The sequence below is a fragment of the Paracoccidioides lutzii genome, assembly GCF_000150705.2.
Source record: "Paracoccidioides lutzii Pb01 unplaced genomic scaffold supercont2.42, whole genome shotgun sequence".
Lineage (NCBI taxonomy): Eukaryota > Fungi > Ascomycota > Eurotiomycetes > Onygenales > Ajellomycetaceae > Paracoccidioides > Paracoccidioides lutzii.
The window spans coordinates 1-15,538 of NW_015440988.1; the positions used below are offsets into that span (position 1 = coordinate 1).

Genomic DNA, 15,538 nt, shown 5'->3' on the forward strand with positions numbered 1-15,538 from the left:
TAATTATAATTTTAATAAATTATAATCTTTTAATTTTTAAAATTTATTAAAAATATTTATATAATAATATATAATTATAATTATTTTATATATATTTAATATTAAAGTTTAATTTAAATATAAATTATTAAAATAAAGATATTTTATAATTATTTAATAATTTTAAAAATATATTAATTAACTTTAAATTTTTTTATTATTTATTATAAAGTTTTTATTTTTTATTAATTTAATATTAAAAATTATTATTAACTTTTAAGAATATCTATAAATATATATTATATAAAGTAATTTTTAAAAATTTTATAAAGTTTATAATTTTTTTTATTATTATTATTATTTATTTAAAATATATATAATTAAATTATTATAATATCTATTTAATTAAATTATAAATTTAACTTTATAAAAAATATTTATAAATTAAATATATAATAAAATAAAAAATTTATAAATATAATTAAATTTTTTTAAATTTAAATTAATAAAGTTAAAAAATAATATATTATATTATTATTTAGAAATATTTAATTAATTTAATAATAAATTTAAATAAATTTATAAAAATTATTTTAATTTTAAAAAATATTTTTTTAAATAATATTTAATAAATATTATATATATTTTTAAAATATATATTTAATTTTAATAAAATTAAATTAATAATAAAATTAATATTAATATAAATTATTATAAAATTATTATAGTTTAAAAATTATATATAAATTATAATATTTAAAATAATTAATATAATAAAGTAAATTTTATTTTTATATATTATTTTTAAAAATTAAATAATATTTTAAAATAAAAATTTTAACTATAAATTTTAATTTATATATATTAAATTTATATAATATTTATTTAATTATGCTAAAATTTAACTATATTTTAAATTAATAATATTAATAATAATAATAAAAGTTTAATTTTAAAAATATTAATTTTAATAATTAAATTATCAATAATTATATAAAGTTAATATTTAATTTTTTAATAATTATTATAATAACTTTTAACTATTTTGAACTTTAAAAATATTTAGCAATTTGTATTATTTGTATATAAGCAAATAAATAAAATTAAAGTTTTATAAAATGAGATTTCTTCTCAAAGATTAGTAAAAGAATTGATTAAATTATCAAAGTTCGCAAGTTTAAGCATTACTACTATTAAGTAATAACAAAGTGTATTTGCAGTGAATGAGAAAGAGAAGCAAAATGCAAGAGGTCTGTCTACACACAAAGTTCAATTTGAAGGCAGTTTAACTGGAAGGAGACTCGGAATCTTATTTCTCTTCCTTTTCAAATCTGTTGAACAGACTGTCATTCAACCTCGTGAGCCTCCACTCCTTGAATCTATGTCACACACACGAGTTCCATCATTGTGCGTGGTTCTCTCAGACATACAAGAATAAGATGTTCTGAACCTAGTGTAATTTAATTTAATTTAATTTAATTTAATTAGTCTTGTTTAATGTAGATGATGTTTGTTAAAATCTAGTTAGTTGAATTAAGTGTTCAATTCAGTTGAGTGCTCGCCTCACCTGGGAATTACATTAACTACAGGTTGAGTGACCTGCTAAATTTGCTAACTAGCACTACTGAATAACTAGTTAGTTACTCTCCATTGTGTTCATGCAATTGTTCATTGCTGGTGAGTTTTGAAACTCTATTAAGTGAGGACTGATTTTGGAGTAAGTTATCAGAATGAGGTGAAAAACAGCTAACAAGAAACAGAGTGGAAAACTGGGCTAGGTGACCATAATGTCAAGCTCCTGTCAGAGACCTTGAAGTGACAACTTATCTAGAAATGACAATTCTGTTATCTTGTTCATTTGAGGTAACCAATTTCAGTTTGGCAGCTCCTTTGGCTCTGTGGTTATCTCCATAGTTATAACTCCAGCCTCTTTTGCACCACAGTTTCGATCAACTTACTGTGCCACTGACACTTCCCAACCAATTCAATGCGTATAGCATTCTATGGCGCCTTCATTTTCATAGCATTATACGCCCTACGGGCACTTCCGGCATCATTTCTCACGCGTATCCCGGTGAAAGGGTTCCGGGGTAATACTTTCAGGGCCAGATGTACGAAATTGGACGCACTGTGGTTAATCACGGCGATGGTGCAAATCGTTACAAGTGTGGTTCTGCTTACGATGCCGATGCCGATTCTTTCCACCCTGAGCTATAAAGCAGATAGTAGCTCTCGTGCTTCTTTGCACTGTTGGGGAATTATGGAGTATCCTTCCCTTTAAGTCACCGCAGAGTTTCCCCTCACTCTAATAATAAAAGTTCTTCGTTCAGTTTTGGTGTCACGAGTGGCTTTTGTCTGAAGAGTGCACATCAGGTTGCGAGGGGAAGAGTCAAATCTAGTAAGATACTTTACATTTCCATTTCAGCTGAGTTGAACACCTCCCAGTGGATATTGCCGTAGCGGCCTCTTGGTTAGCCATCGAATGCAATGTTGCAATAATATATATTCTCTCTTCCCACCTTGCGTCCACTGGTAACTCAAATGTTTCCACGCCTCTGTCCAACTAGTGTTCGGAGCAAGAGGGATGAGTCCAAAAAGATCGCACCGCGCCAACAACGGCGGTTCGGCCAAACGGAGTCTCAAGAAGGAATCGGGCAGGACCATGTCATGGAACCTGTCCATCATGCATAGGTCGTCGAAAACGGTCGAAGTTTAGGCACATATTTGGGCGGGATCACTATGGTAGAGACGATCACGCAGCGATCAACCCGCTTTACCTGATATCCTGCCAGGAATAATAATCGTTTGATGGTTCACCTGGGGCAAACCTGTTCAGGTGCGCAGTTTTGACAGATGTATAGATTTTAATACTCCACACACTGACAATGTTAGAGGCATCAGCGCAATCCTTAATAACCACTGCACTAGGGTAGCAAATCCTTTTCGGAGGGAACCGATAACGACGGAGCCTTGGAACCTGGCATCCATGCCATCGTCTTGACAATACACGATTTGAATATGGAACAAGCCGCATATGGTGAATCATTCGTATCTCGGCAAAAATATACCTAGCCTTGAGCTTGTGCAAACTGTGATTTCGTGACCAACATGGCATTGCAGATATGGTCCCCACATAAAACAAGCATGGGCTCATTCACAGTTACGTCCCAGAGTTTAATATTCTTTGGCGCATCCCTCATAGGACGAAGATCTAACAAAACCTGAGATTTTCCACTGCTTCACTCTCCAGTCAGGCGAAGCGCAGTCCAGATCAGGTTGAATTTTTTCGAGGCCAAGCTGGGGCCCATAACTAATTATTGAAGAGCTTCCCCAGAATCTACAGCCTCGGCTAACTGTGGGTTCCGCCCGCATATGGAGGTGTCAGGTAGGTTAAAAGCAGTGTCTCTTCGGGTCTATTGCGTAGGCAGCCAGTACTAAATGGGACTGCAAATCATGAGTAACTGTCTAGGCAGACGGATTCCGCTGAAGTGAAATAGTTAGCTATTCGACTTTCTTCTGTGGCCAAATTTTCGTTTCGAATTTCCCGTTTTTGGGCTGAACAGATATTGCGGTCCTGTGATTTGAAGGGTCATGATGTAGTGATTATATAACTAGTTAACTGGCAATGTTCGAAATAATTAACTATTACCTGGCAGGCACTAGTTAATTAATACACGAATAGTTAACTGTTGCATCTTGATATGGTGCTAAATCAGTCAGTTTTTCTGCCCCTATATCTGTGGTCAAGCACAGTGTAACTCCTCATAGTTATATGTAGCTAAGGCACAAAAAGAACCAGAGCCTAACCAAGCAACAGCTAGACACCATAGACATGTCATACATATATAGGAACCATATTGTTTGCTGACTGAGAATCAAAAATGTTTCTTCCTTGTCAGTCCTTATCCAGTTGAGTTATTTCATACTGTGCCACAGCCTCCGAGGTTTCCAAGGTTTCCAAGGTTGCTTCCAATCAGGACTAGCGCCCACCTCTTTCATCTCAACTCGCATAAGCTCACGACAAACGAACTGAACGTCTCTTTCCTCCTCACTCACGTCCATCCCCCATCCCTGTTCTAGCTGGACTCGTTCTTCTCATCTTTCGCACGCATTCATGGCATTGGTTGGGGCACTGCTGGATCGGACATTTTCGTAAGCTGTGAAGAGTCGCAATAGCCGCCACGGCTCTGCCTCATTGATGGTGTGGTTGTCATTTCGCTGCCGTTGAAACTTCTGTGTATCCATATCTACTAACTTCTCGTTCATCGCCATCACCTTTGCCGCTATTGACATCGTTCTGCGAGGTGTTTCTTCTTCATTTCTGTTCGTGCAAAAGAGTGTGGCTACGAGTTTATCCCATAGTTATTGCGCAGAGAGGCTCGCTCACGCCCTAGTCAGCATTCTTTATCTCTTTCAGCTCACCCAACATCCCCGAACCTCTGAGCCTATGATTTTCTTGATATCCCATCCGAATTTACATCTCTAACCCGAGCCTCGCTGTCTTATCTACAGTTGTCACTTCCAAAGAACCGCCAAAGTGCAATGTGGCCGCCCAGCAATCCCTCATCACCTGTATTTCCTCACCTTGAACCGATCATTGTTGACGGCGACATGGAGAACACCTACGGTGATGGGGATATGAAATGTTTTGACCCAGCTGTGCTCGAGTCGTCGACGTCAGGTGGCACCCAGGACTTTGAAGATCTCTTCTTGCGGCCTTCTACTGTCACTCAAACCCCCAATTCGACCTCATGTTTGTCACCAGCAATGTTGGTGAAAGCCGGTCACCAGCATCCCTCAGCAAATTTTGCGGAAACAAATTCTCCTTTATCCGACACTCGTTCAGATTCTCCTGGAGATTCGAGTCATAGCTCCTCAGCCGATTCTCCGCCTGGACATCTACGAAAGGGTTCTTTGGCTTCTAATAACTCTGTAGTTTTTAGTCAGAATAGCACGGCAGGAGAGACGTTTTCTACCCCATGGTGGCCGGGATTGGACGACCTCACGGTGCGAGATTCGCCTTTATTTGGGCAAAGTAATGGTGATCCTTCCTTTAATGGCGACTATAGCCTAGACAGCGACCTGGAGACCAGCAACAAAGCTATGAACTCCGCCTTCGATTTTGATAGTGCTGCAAGCAGTCCCAGCCCTCTCAAGATGGAAGCAACCTCTGAGTCCAACGTCAAGCCCCTACAAACCGGAAAAGGGATTAGAGTCCCATCAAGTACAATACATCAAGTTCTGGAATCTAGTTCGCCATCACCCGTAAGTCCAAATCCAATTTCCCTTTTGTTGGCATTTATCCAAGATTTTAATATCTCGCCCAACAGCATTTTCCTGTGTCAACCGGCTGTTTTTACTTCGGTAGATTGTCGGATGCGCCCAAAACTTCGTTATTTCACGCCAAAGATCGACCTGCTTCCAGCCAGTGGAAGCATCGTTCCCCAGCTTCAGAGTTAGAGGAGACATTTGGAAGCATTAACATGAACGGCACTTCCCCTCTGAGTTCTACCCTCTCACCAAGTTTAAATTTTGAACTACACACAGTCAACTTTGACACTGTAGCAAAACCTTCTATTCCTCAATTCCCCGTTGGTGGTCCTGCTCACGCCGCAGTTCATATAAACGTTGGAGAGGAAAACCATTGTCAACCACGGTTAATTGTACACCCGACCTCTTTAAAGTCACGGGTGGAAACTCAGATCCCAATTAAACTTACTCTCTGCCCTTTACCTCATGGCGTCAAAAAACTGCGACTTCCAAGCTATGCCATTTCGAAACCAAAGTTCCTCGCAAAATTGGGTACTGATCGCTCAGCGGAGATCCTTGAGCTTCGCACAACTGTTGTCTGCACGAGTGCTATGCAGGATAAAAAGAAGCTAGAACGAGCTTATGCAAGAGCACGAGGTGAAGAACGTCAAGCTACCCCCATAAAACCGGAGTCCCAGTGCGAGGGCCAACCAAAGGAGGAAACCCCGCTCGAAGGTGGGGATGTTAAAATATGTTCCGGCTGCATCCAGCGAGAACGAAAGAGGGCATCACGAAAAAAGCAGAGGAAACCGGAGGAAGATGAATTATTTCAAAAGGACGAAGAAAAAAGAGTTATCGTGTTTAATACAACGGAACTGAAAGATTGGGTAGAGCCCACCAGGACTGTTGCAGGGAGTACTGAATCCCCTTCTTCCGCTGCGCCTCCCGGCGCTATGCAGGTCGAACTTCCGATGCGGATCGCCTGTTATTGTAGACATCAAAATGAGAAGCTCGGATTTCAGTACGTACTGTTTTCCTACACCTCACTGACACTTGCTGAACGGTAGCTCTAGGGTTATTTTCACAATCAAGGATCATCTCGACAACACCATTTCTCAAGCGATAACGAACTCGATCATGATTACTGATGACCATAAAACTCATTCGTCTGCAAATATTTCTATTCCCGCTAATTCTACCCTGCCGGGGGGTCATCAGCTCCCTGGCGCAGGAGTGTTTTCTGCGAGCGCCAACCCTAATTCTTTGGTTGCCCAACCTCCTTTCCGCTTGTCCCACTCTGCAACAGATTTGCAAGCACTCTGGCATAATCAGTTTCATGGTCCTCGAGAACCCCCCAATAAACCTCCAAATTCCCAACCGAATGCTCTTTTAGTATTCCCAACGCGATATCTGTCGAGACAATCTTCTCCAACCGATTTCCAAGGACCCTCCAGCAAGCGTCGTAAACAAAGTGGTTCAGGCAAGCTTCCTGCAGGGTTAACCATGACAAAAATGGAAAACTCCCGCAATCCAACTACCCCGGTAAATCTCGCTGGAAACAATCAAAGCACTCAACCATCTAGAGTACAACAATTGAATGAGCAAAACAAACAACCTTTTGTGATACCTTCTTCAATGACACCACAATTTGCAACTGGCCCACCTACCCCGAATGCCAATGATATGTCATTTTTCAGTCCCAGCGAGCGACCTCAAACCTGTAACATTCCTCAGCAGCAAAATTTGATATCTGCGCCAAGTTCTGCCCAAACGAGCCGGCCCGGAAGTCCAGGGCCTGCCAATCAGTTCCATAATCCTAGCAATCCACCAGCCGGGCCTGCTGTGTCAAATCAAATGTGGAGCATTCCCCCTCCCGGCCCACCGAATCGACTACCTACTATGATCCACAAACTTGTCCCATCCGAGGGCTCTACCACAGGGGGAAGCGAAGTAACGTTGCTAGGAAGCGGTTTCTACCCCGGAATGGAAGTTGTGTTTGGCGATACATTGGCAACAACGACAACATTTTGGGGAGATAAATGTTTGAATTGCCTTACTCCACCTGCCTTGCAGCCTGGTACGGTTCCCGTTGTGTTCAAGCATGAGCATCCGACATTTGGACAGGCCCAGCCGTCCACCCAACCAATCATGCCGAAACAACAGATATTTTTCCGTTATGTGGACGACCGAGAACTCCAGATGTATCGAGTTGCCCTGAGCATACTGGGCCAAAAACTGAGGAATCCCACTGACGCTTTCCAGACCGCCCAGCAAATTATGGGTGGAGGGTCGAGTAGTATGTGGAACCTTCAAGGCAGCTTCCAAGGCAACGGACAGCAAGGCCATGGGAATTCCAACTCGCACGCTAATATAAATGATTTGGATGCAAAGATGCTTGTTTATCTTGAGTCCTTGGACTCGGATGACAGTCGTAGGTCTCCACGGTTCAATCGTCGTTCTCCTTCAGGACAGACGCTTCTCCACTATGCCTCTTCTCTCGGCTTAACTAGATTTGTTGCTGGATTGCTTGCTCGGGGTGCGAATCCAAATGTGCAAGATAGCAATGGCAACTCACCACTGCATCTAGCCGCTCTGAGTGGGCATACTCACATTGTCCATCGTCTACGTTTGTCTGGCGCTAACATTGGCGCCACGAATTTGCGCGGCTTCACACCGGCTGATCTTGCAACCTCTCTAGAAGCCCATCAAGCCGTCCTTGTTCCTGCTCGACATTACAGATCGCGCAGTGTCGGTTCAGCACCTTCCTTGCGCCGTCGACTGAGCTCTGCATCACTAGACATGTCTTGGGAAACCTCATCCGGCGATTCTGAAACTCTTCTGGAAGATTCCTCCGACGACTCCGAAGAAGTAAGCGACGAACCAGAGTCTTCAGGGGAGGCTCTTGAACCTGCTTTCTACTACCCACAGTCCCGACGAGCGAGTGTAAACCGGGAGCTCAACCAGGGTTTCTACTATCCACTTTCTCATGAACCTACCGCCGCACCCAGCGGTGTACTACCTCCAAATGACGGGGAGGTTGAAGGTGCAGATGAAAGCAGCGATGCAACTCCTGCTAGACTCATGGCGTGGCGTGACCAACTTGCTGCTCAAATCCACCAGTTCCAACAGAGTGTGAACTGGACATTCCCCAACCTTCCTGCGCTTCCTCCGATGCCGACCCTTCCAGACTATCAAACATATCCTATGATGCGACGAATAACGTCTCTTGTCCCACAGCGGCCAACTACCTCATGGTCGACCACAGTGGTAAAGGATAGCTGGGACCGGTTAACTGGCAACTCGTCTCCACCAGCTTACGAAGATTTATACCCGGCGGAGGAGACGAAGGAGGAATACGGCATCAAGAAATCGTCAATGGTTCAGGCTGCAGCGGACGCAGCAGTTGATCAACACTTCGAAGCCTTTTCGGAAGGCGAAGTGTCATCGTCGAGCTCTGTTTTGACCCAGAAGGACATTGGAGATGTCCGGATCGGACGAACAAATATTCCTCGTGAACAACAAGAACAACTACGGCAGGCCCATGCTCGTAAGATGAAGAGGCTTCGCAGTGATAGAAACCTCTTTTTCATTTGGGTAAGTAATATACTCTTAATTGATAAATCACACAAATTATATCGTCACATAATGACTAATATTTCTTTTAGATCCCTCTTCTCATTGTTATTGCTATTGCAATGCTGCAAAACCTCGTTCCTGACATTTGGAACGGTGTTTCTCGGAGCTATCAGTTTATCAAGGCGAGATATCGGTTATATATGTAGTGGAACCGCTTGCGGTTCCCACCTAACCTGTCTCTGCCTCGCTTTCCTTCCCATACTTCTGATACATACTCTTTTTTCCCCCTTCCTCTCTTCTTCTTTTAAGGAAATGTACGATTTTCTTGTTTACGTCTTTCTAACTGGATAAGTTCAATTTCCTAGAGCATTGAACTCTTTTTGTGTGGTAGAACAAATTCGGCCACTAGTTAAGTGTGGCGCCATTACTTTCGTCGCTTCTATATCTCTCTCGTTATTCCCTCGCAAACGACCCATTCCTCGTAACTGCAAGTTGAGCTTTCTTCAGGTACTTTTTCGTATACATTTAGGTTAGATAAAGGTATAGTGATATTTAATTTCAACTTTCAGAACCAGTATTTCTAGGCCAATTGGAAGACCATAGATTTCCTGTAAATATCCTAAAGACTATGAAAGCTTCGAAACGGTCAGCAAGCCAGAATTCTGCGTTTGCAAAATACTTACTATACCAGATTCAAAGCCGCCTTTGAATGCGTTAAAGCGGCAGCGTAAATCGCCAAGAAAGGTAATTGGAACCTCGCCTTCGAAACGTCGCCTACAGCCTTAAGTTCACTGTCCTCATAACTAACATGCAGCAACAAATTATATAAGCCTTCAGATCCTCTCAGTCAGAATTCCAGGGAGCGATGGGGACATACGTATGACCATCCTCCGTGCACTTGAGATTCGGACGCCATGGACGCCATCCCTCGTGCGAGCTCTAATGTCACCGGTTCGCGGTCCCTTTTATCTCCCCAAAATCTAGTTGAACAAACTCACTGAAATCATAGCTTCTAGTCGAATACACTGATCCTTCCGGACTTTTCCCTTCAATCAAACCCTTTATCCTCGAAACCTTGCCCCTCAGAAACCTGCACTGGAAGTCCCCTAATCGGCCTCTTCGCTCCATTGACTCCCTCCATATCGATCTCGTTCCTTCACAAACCACATCGGAGGATCACAAACGACTCAGCGATGCAGTTAGCAGCACAATTCCCCACCGTAGGCATCAGATACCAGGCCTCCGCCAAACGCCATATTTAAAAATCTACATCTTGTCTTGCGATGACAATGAAACGTACAAAACCACTACCAGGAAAGAGGTACGGGAATGGATCAAAACTCATGGCACGCCTCCCCAAAGTAGCGGCAGCACGCTCGGTTCTCAAGGCAATCACAATGCGTTTGAATGGCTTATCATACACGTGGTATCTGGCGCTGCGGAAACTGTAGAGAAACCCGGGACGGCGTCGAAATGGCCCGGCAGAGGTTCGAGCACTGTGCTTGAGAAATTCAAAGCTGATTTCAACGGATCGTCAAAATCAGCCGTTGATCGTGTGGCGCAGCTCCGCATCCCGAAGTCAGAATCGGATAAGCGGCCTGCCGAACTCGCTGGTCAACTTGAGGACTTAGATATGAAGTTGAAATCTTCCATCTTAACATCCTTTGATTCTCGTGTCAGTCAATATGAGGAGGATATCCGACTCAAGGACTCCCAAAGAAGCCTGCCGGGCTGGAATTTCTGCACGTTCTTTATATTGAAAGAAGGACTTGCGCGTGGATTTGAGCATGTTGGTTTATACGAAGATGCGCTAATTGGATACGATGAGCTTGCTGTTGGGTTGGATGCGGCTCTTCGTGATCAAATAGTTGCTGAGGGAGACCAACATGGTGGTACTTTTCTCAGTTACACCTCCGATATCAAAGCGAAAGCAGAAAAAGCTTTGGGTTTGATATCTGAGGATGGCGAGGATGATGCTGAAGAAGACGACAGAAATTCACGTGTGAAAAAAGTTGACGAAATCCATCAAAGCGATGAAAACGATTACTCTTCTTACATAGCCCTTGATGAACATCACTTTCCTCTTGATCCCAACAAGAAGCCTTACCGTGAAATGATCCTTGCCAATAATATATCAGTCTTCGACTTTAGAGTCTACATTTTCTCCAGGCAACTGACGCTACTGCTAAAGGCTGCAAGGGCTCCTTCGATACGGAGAGGTAGGTTATCAGATAGCCAGGTTACGGGGAAACCAGGAAAGGAGCCCAAAGATTTAACCCTTCTTGCGGAAGTATGCGAGCGGGCAAGCGAATTTATTAGTATTGGCTCGCGAACACTACGACACGACTTGCACGCCGTTCTAGAGGATGTGGAACATGATCGCAACGAACCCAGAGTCGCGGATGTCATAAATAACATCGTCTATTCCTGGACGTATTCAGCTGTTTCTCAGGTGCTGATCCAAACTGCAACTGACTCCATTGAGATGCCGAAAACTTCGCTTCGAAACACACGGGACCTTATGAATACGGCAGTGCTTGCGAACTTTGTTGCAGGTACACGACCCGGTGTTCCTAAACGGTCAAGTTCGCTGAGTGCGAATACCCTTACATTAGGTCAACCTTCTAGCTTCGAAAACTTATCTCCCGGATTACATAATGGTGCTCAAAACAGAACACTGTTGGCTTCCCTAAATCCAGATGGTTCAATACAACAAAAGACCGGACAGTTGGAATTTGCATCCTCCCGCGGTAACTTGTTCCTCTATGCGAGGCGTACACTTGAAAACCTTGGACGACGGCACGGTTGGTTTAAAAACTGGCGGGACCTGGGCTTACTATATGACAGCGAAACTGAATATGCCGTTACTGGTCTGAAGGAAATATCGTTAGATGAAACTGGAGAAGGTTCCCAAAATTATACAGCAGCGGAATCCAGAGCCAAACCATTTCTACGTGGGATCGAGAATCCACATCTAATGGCAGCCGTCAAGTCTGCAAAAAATTTCCATTTCATCTACGAGGCACTAACTGATCAGATCTTTTGCTATTACGTCTCAGCAAATAGGACAAGGTCAGCTGAGATGGCAATGGCTGACATTGCTGTTATAAGGTACCGCGCAGGCGACTATGCCACAGCGGCCTCGTATTTTCATCAAATGACCCCTTTCTATTCTAGTAGCCACTGGGGCGTTTTGGAAGGAGCAATGCTTGAGTTGTATGGAAGATGTCTAAAGTGTCTGGGTCGCAAAGGGGATTACGTTCGAATTCTTTTGAAGCTTCTTGGAAATTATGCTGGGGTCGCACAGTCTGGGCAAAAGGCGAGGGATTTTCAAAGCAAGAGAATAAATTCTGCTCCCCTATTGTCTTTTTCCCCAACTGCTCGCACCATGGTTTCAAATTATGTGAATGATCTATTCGAGTCATCGCGCAGCCTTTTGAATGGATTGTCTGTCCCGCTTAAAGACTTTTTTGGTGGGATCGAGGTTAGCCCGGCAATCCATCACTTCAAAAACAAGGATGGCATGCTGGTACAACTTTCACTTCGATTTCTGCTTGGCAATAGCATTAACGTTGACAGCGTGAAATTACGACTTGTTAACTCTGCAGATGTCCATAGCAGTGAAATATGGTTGGAGAATTCGGGCGATGTTGTGTTGAAGTCAACGACGTCAATGGTCCCCCTCCAATCTTTCGTAAGTTCATGATGTCCCTCTCCCTCTCATGTATTTTGTCTAATCTCTACGAAATACAAAATATTCAGGTCTCAGTCCATGGAAAGTATCTAGTCGATTGCATAGAGGTACGAGTAGGAAATATCTTGTTTGTTCAGCATCATGGATCACCCTCGTCGTCCTTGCCTGCAGGATTACAGCAACCTAGTGCAGGTGAATCCGGTGAGGAAGATGACCACCCGTTCGTTTTTTGCTACCCTCCGGCCAGGGGACTTGAAGCAAAGCTTTCGCCTCCATATCATATCAATTTGGGTGAACTACGAACGATTGAAGTTGCCCTAAAAAGTGGTTGGAATAATATACTTAAGGGTAATCTGCGTGTGAAACCTGCGACTGCTGGGCTACGACTCCGAATTACAGATGCGAGCATTGTAGACGGCTCAGTGACATTAACGGGGAACGGAGAATTGGGGCAAATTGATTTTACGGATTTTGGGCCAAACTCATCGGCCAAATTGAGTATTCCATACACCGTCGAGGATGATCAAACATCTTTGTCTGCGCGTTTGGAAGTGGTGTATGATACGCCAGATGGCCAATTTTCTTACTTCTCTGCCACCTCGATCATTTCAACATTGCCTTTGAGCGTCAATGTTCAAGATATGTTCAAAAATGACTCGTTAATGTCGAGATTCACAATTAGTCCAGCCATGATGACGCCTCTCCGGGTTCTAAACTGCGAAATTCCCAGCTCAGACATATACAAGGTTGAATCCGGCATCTATCATTGGGAGACGCTCGATGTTTTCCCTAAACAGCCCGCGTCATTGCTGTACAAAATCATTCCGCGCAGAGACAAACCCCTGGAAACGGAAACCTCGAAACGGTCTCTTGCACTGACGATTGATTTTGCTTGTCTCGATGAGGAATGCCTTGGCGTCATCGAGGACCAATTTATGCGGGACATTGGTTCAAGTAAATTTCAGCAAATAGCCCGACTATTGACCCCTCGTCTTCTTGATGCATTTCGCTCGCAATGGTCTGCCAATGACTTGGAAACGATCAGCCTCATTCGGGAAGTCGAGATGTTATCATACGAACGTGTCCAGTGGGACTCTGTGACCAGTTCACTAGGCGGGAGCTTCGGAAAGGAGGTTGTCTCATGGCTCAAGGAATGGCACGCGGTAAGTTTTGTTTTCCATGCATCCTCACAAGGGACTCCCGTACTGCTTGATAAATAATCGTATGATCGTTCCTAATGAAATACCCCATAGCAACATCCCGTACTACCCCTTCCTGACATCAATACTGCCGTGCCCAACCGTCAGATAATCATCCCTGTCGATGTCCCCGAGATCCAAATCGTGCACACCGCCAACCTCTCCATTCCCAAACCGAGTAACCTTACCCACGCCACGGTAGGCGAGATGATCCCGGCAACCCTGACAATATACCACACACGACGATGGTGTCCCGTAGAGAACCGGGAGCCAGAATCTAGCCTAGAATTCTCGTACGAGCTCCTCGTTAATCCAGACATATGGCTAGTTGGAGGTCGCAGACGGGGAAATTTCACCGCCAAAGAGGGCGAGAGCCGCTCGTTTACCGTCATGCTACTTCCTCAGAGACCGGGACATCTACTATTGCCGGGCCTCGAGATTAAGACGTTCGTTACACAAATGTCTGACCCGGAGTTTGTCTCAGCTCCACAGCGGAAGCTGGTTCCTTGTGAAGTTGATTACCAGAACCATGCTGAGACTGTGTTGGTGTCGCCTAACCTGAGGAAGACAACAGTTAACTTGGATGTCTCTGGAGGTGGTGGGGTGGGTAGCTGGTTGGTTGAATCTGAACGAAGGGTTGGCATTACTGGTTGAAAATATGCGACCTGGGTTTCCTTGGAGCAAAGGGCGAATCTGGCAATGAAATTAATTTGGACATATGGCAGCCCTTCTTGGTTTTTTTTTTTTTTTTTTTTTTTTTTTTTTTTTTTTTTTTAATAAGAAAGAGAGCAATACACCAATCAAAACAGAAGCCATCAGATAACAAGCAGTCCTTTGACTAAGAGAATAATGCCCCAAGCTCAATGATATCATGCAGCTCCAGATTGAGCCGAAACAAATTTCAGGAGCACGGAACTCCGAGCCAACACTCAATAGTGAAACCCCTCCGCAAACACACAGAGGGGGAACAAGTTACCAGTTACCGTCATTAAGCTTGGGACTCTCATTCTGTGAACGCAGGCGGAGTTCTTCCAACATTGGAAATGCAGCCAAACTAACACAAGCCCATGGATAAATTATTATAGCGTGTTGTTAGTCTAGACATGCACCGATATGCCCATGGTGCAAAACAAGCGTCTTCATTATTTTGAGGAAAAAGGCATAGAACTGGCGAGATGTTAAAATGGTGACATGATCTCTGATCTCCCGCATTGACAAGTTTCGAGTGATGTTGGCATTGATGTGGGCGCACACCTCGTCGCAAGAAGTTCACATGTTACATGCACGGACGGAATACTATTCCCGTAATAGAACGGTGTAACCGAGCATATTACTGCTTACCCTCTTCGCTCTAACAGAGAGAGAAAACAATAATTTCGTTCAGATGCTACGAGTTAGAGGTGCCGCCCATCTACCTTATCAACCTTGGAAAATATATCACATGACCGCAAAGTCACATGTTTCCTTGGCGTGCATTCGAAGCAAACCATAAAAGAAGCTTTTGTGGGACCGAAACTTAACCTTGTGTTTCTTCTAGCGCTGTTTTCCCTCCTCAACAAAACGACCCGGTTGCCCCAACGGAAAAAAAAATCCGGCTGCACGGTTTCCAGGTGCCTAAAATAAGTACTTAAAGGACTTTTGCTCGGAGACCAAGAATGTTTAGTTACTGGTTTTTTCTGTTGTCTGTTTGCTTTTCCTCCGTTCATGAGAACGAAGGCATATTCGGAGTATCTCATCCTCCTCTCATGGGGTCCCTCACGGAGTAGCTGCCGGGGGGGGCTGAATGGAGTCCTGCAAAGATTTCTAGAACTCTTTGCTCGTATCGGGGTCCGCTTGATCA

General features: G+C 43.3%; 4 protein-coding genes across 4 annotated transcripts; 3 read left to right on the top strand and 1 right to left on the bottom strand.

Annotated features, from left to right (window-relative positions):
- Window positions 1–1,966: 1,966 nt before the first annotated feature.
- On the top strand, window positions 1,967–2,670 carry PAAG_12610 (hypothetical protein; the record flags this gene model as incomplete). Its single annotated transcript, XM_015848081.1, has 2 exons — window positions 1,967–2,244; window positions 2,547–2,670. The coding sequence occupies 2 exons, from the start codon at window positions 1,967–1,969 to the stop codon at window positions 2,668–2,670; spliced, it is 402 nt and encodes a 133-aa protein (XP_015702299.1).
- Window positions 2,671–4,074: 1,404 nt separating this feature from the next.
- On the bottom strand, window positions 4,075–4,272 carry PAAG_12611 (hypothetical protein; the record flags this gene model as incomplete). Its single annotated transcript, XM_015848082.1, has 1 exon — window positions 4,075–4,272. The coding sequence occupies one exon, from the start codon at window positions 4,270–4,272 to the stop codon at window positions 4,075–4,077; it is 198 nt and encodes a 65-aa protein (XP_015702300.1).
- Window positions 4,273–4,521: 249 nt separating this feature from the next.
- Window positions 4,522–9,011, top strand: PAAG_08651 (ankyrin repeat protein; the record flags this gene model as incomplete). Its single annotated transcript, XM_015846577.1, has 4 exons — window positions 4,522–5,244; window positions 5,310–6,250; window positions 6,303–8,823; window positions 8,895–9,011. The coding sequence occupies 4 exons, from the start codon at window positions 4,522–4,524 to the stop codon at window positions 9,009–9,011; spliced, it is 4,302 nt and encodes a 1,433-aa protein (XP_015701374.1).
- Window positions 9,012–9,719: 708 nt separating this feature from the next.
- On the top strand, window positions 9,720–14,352 carry PAAG_08653 (hypothetical protein; the record flags this gene model as incomplete). The annotated part of the gene is made up of 4 exons (XM_002789350.1): window positions 9,720–9,756; window positions 9,822–12,499; window positions 12,568–13,662; window positions 13,753–14,352. The coding sequence occupies 4 exons, from the start codon at window positions 9,720–9,722 to the stop codon at window positions 14,350–14,352; spliced, it is 4,410 nt and encodes a 1,469-aa protein (XP_002789396.1).
- Between the last annotated feature and the right edge of the window lie 1,186 nt (window positions 14,353–15,538).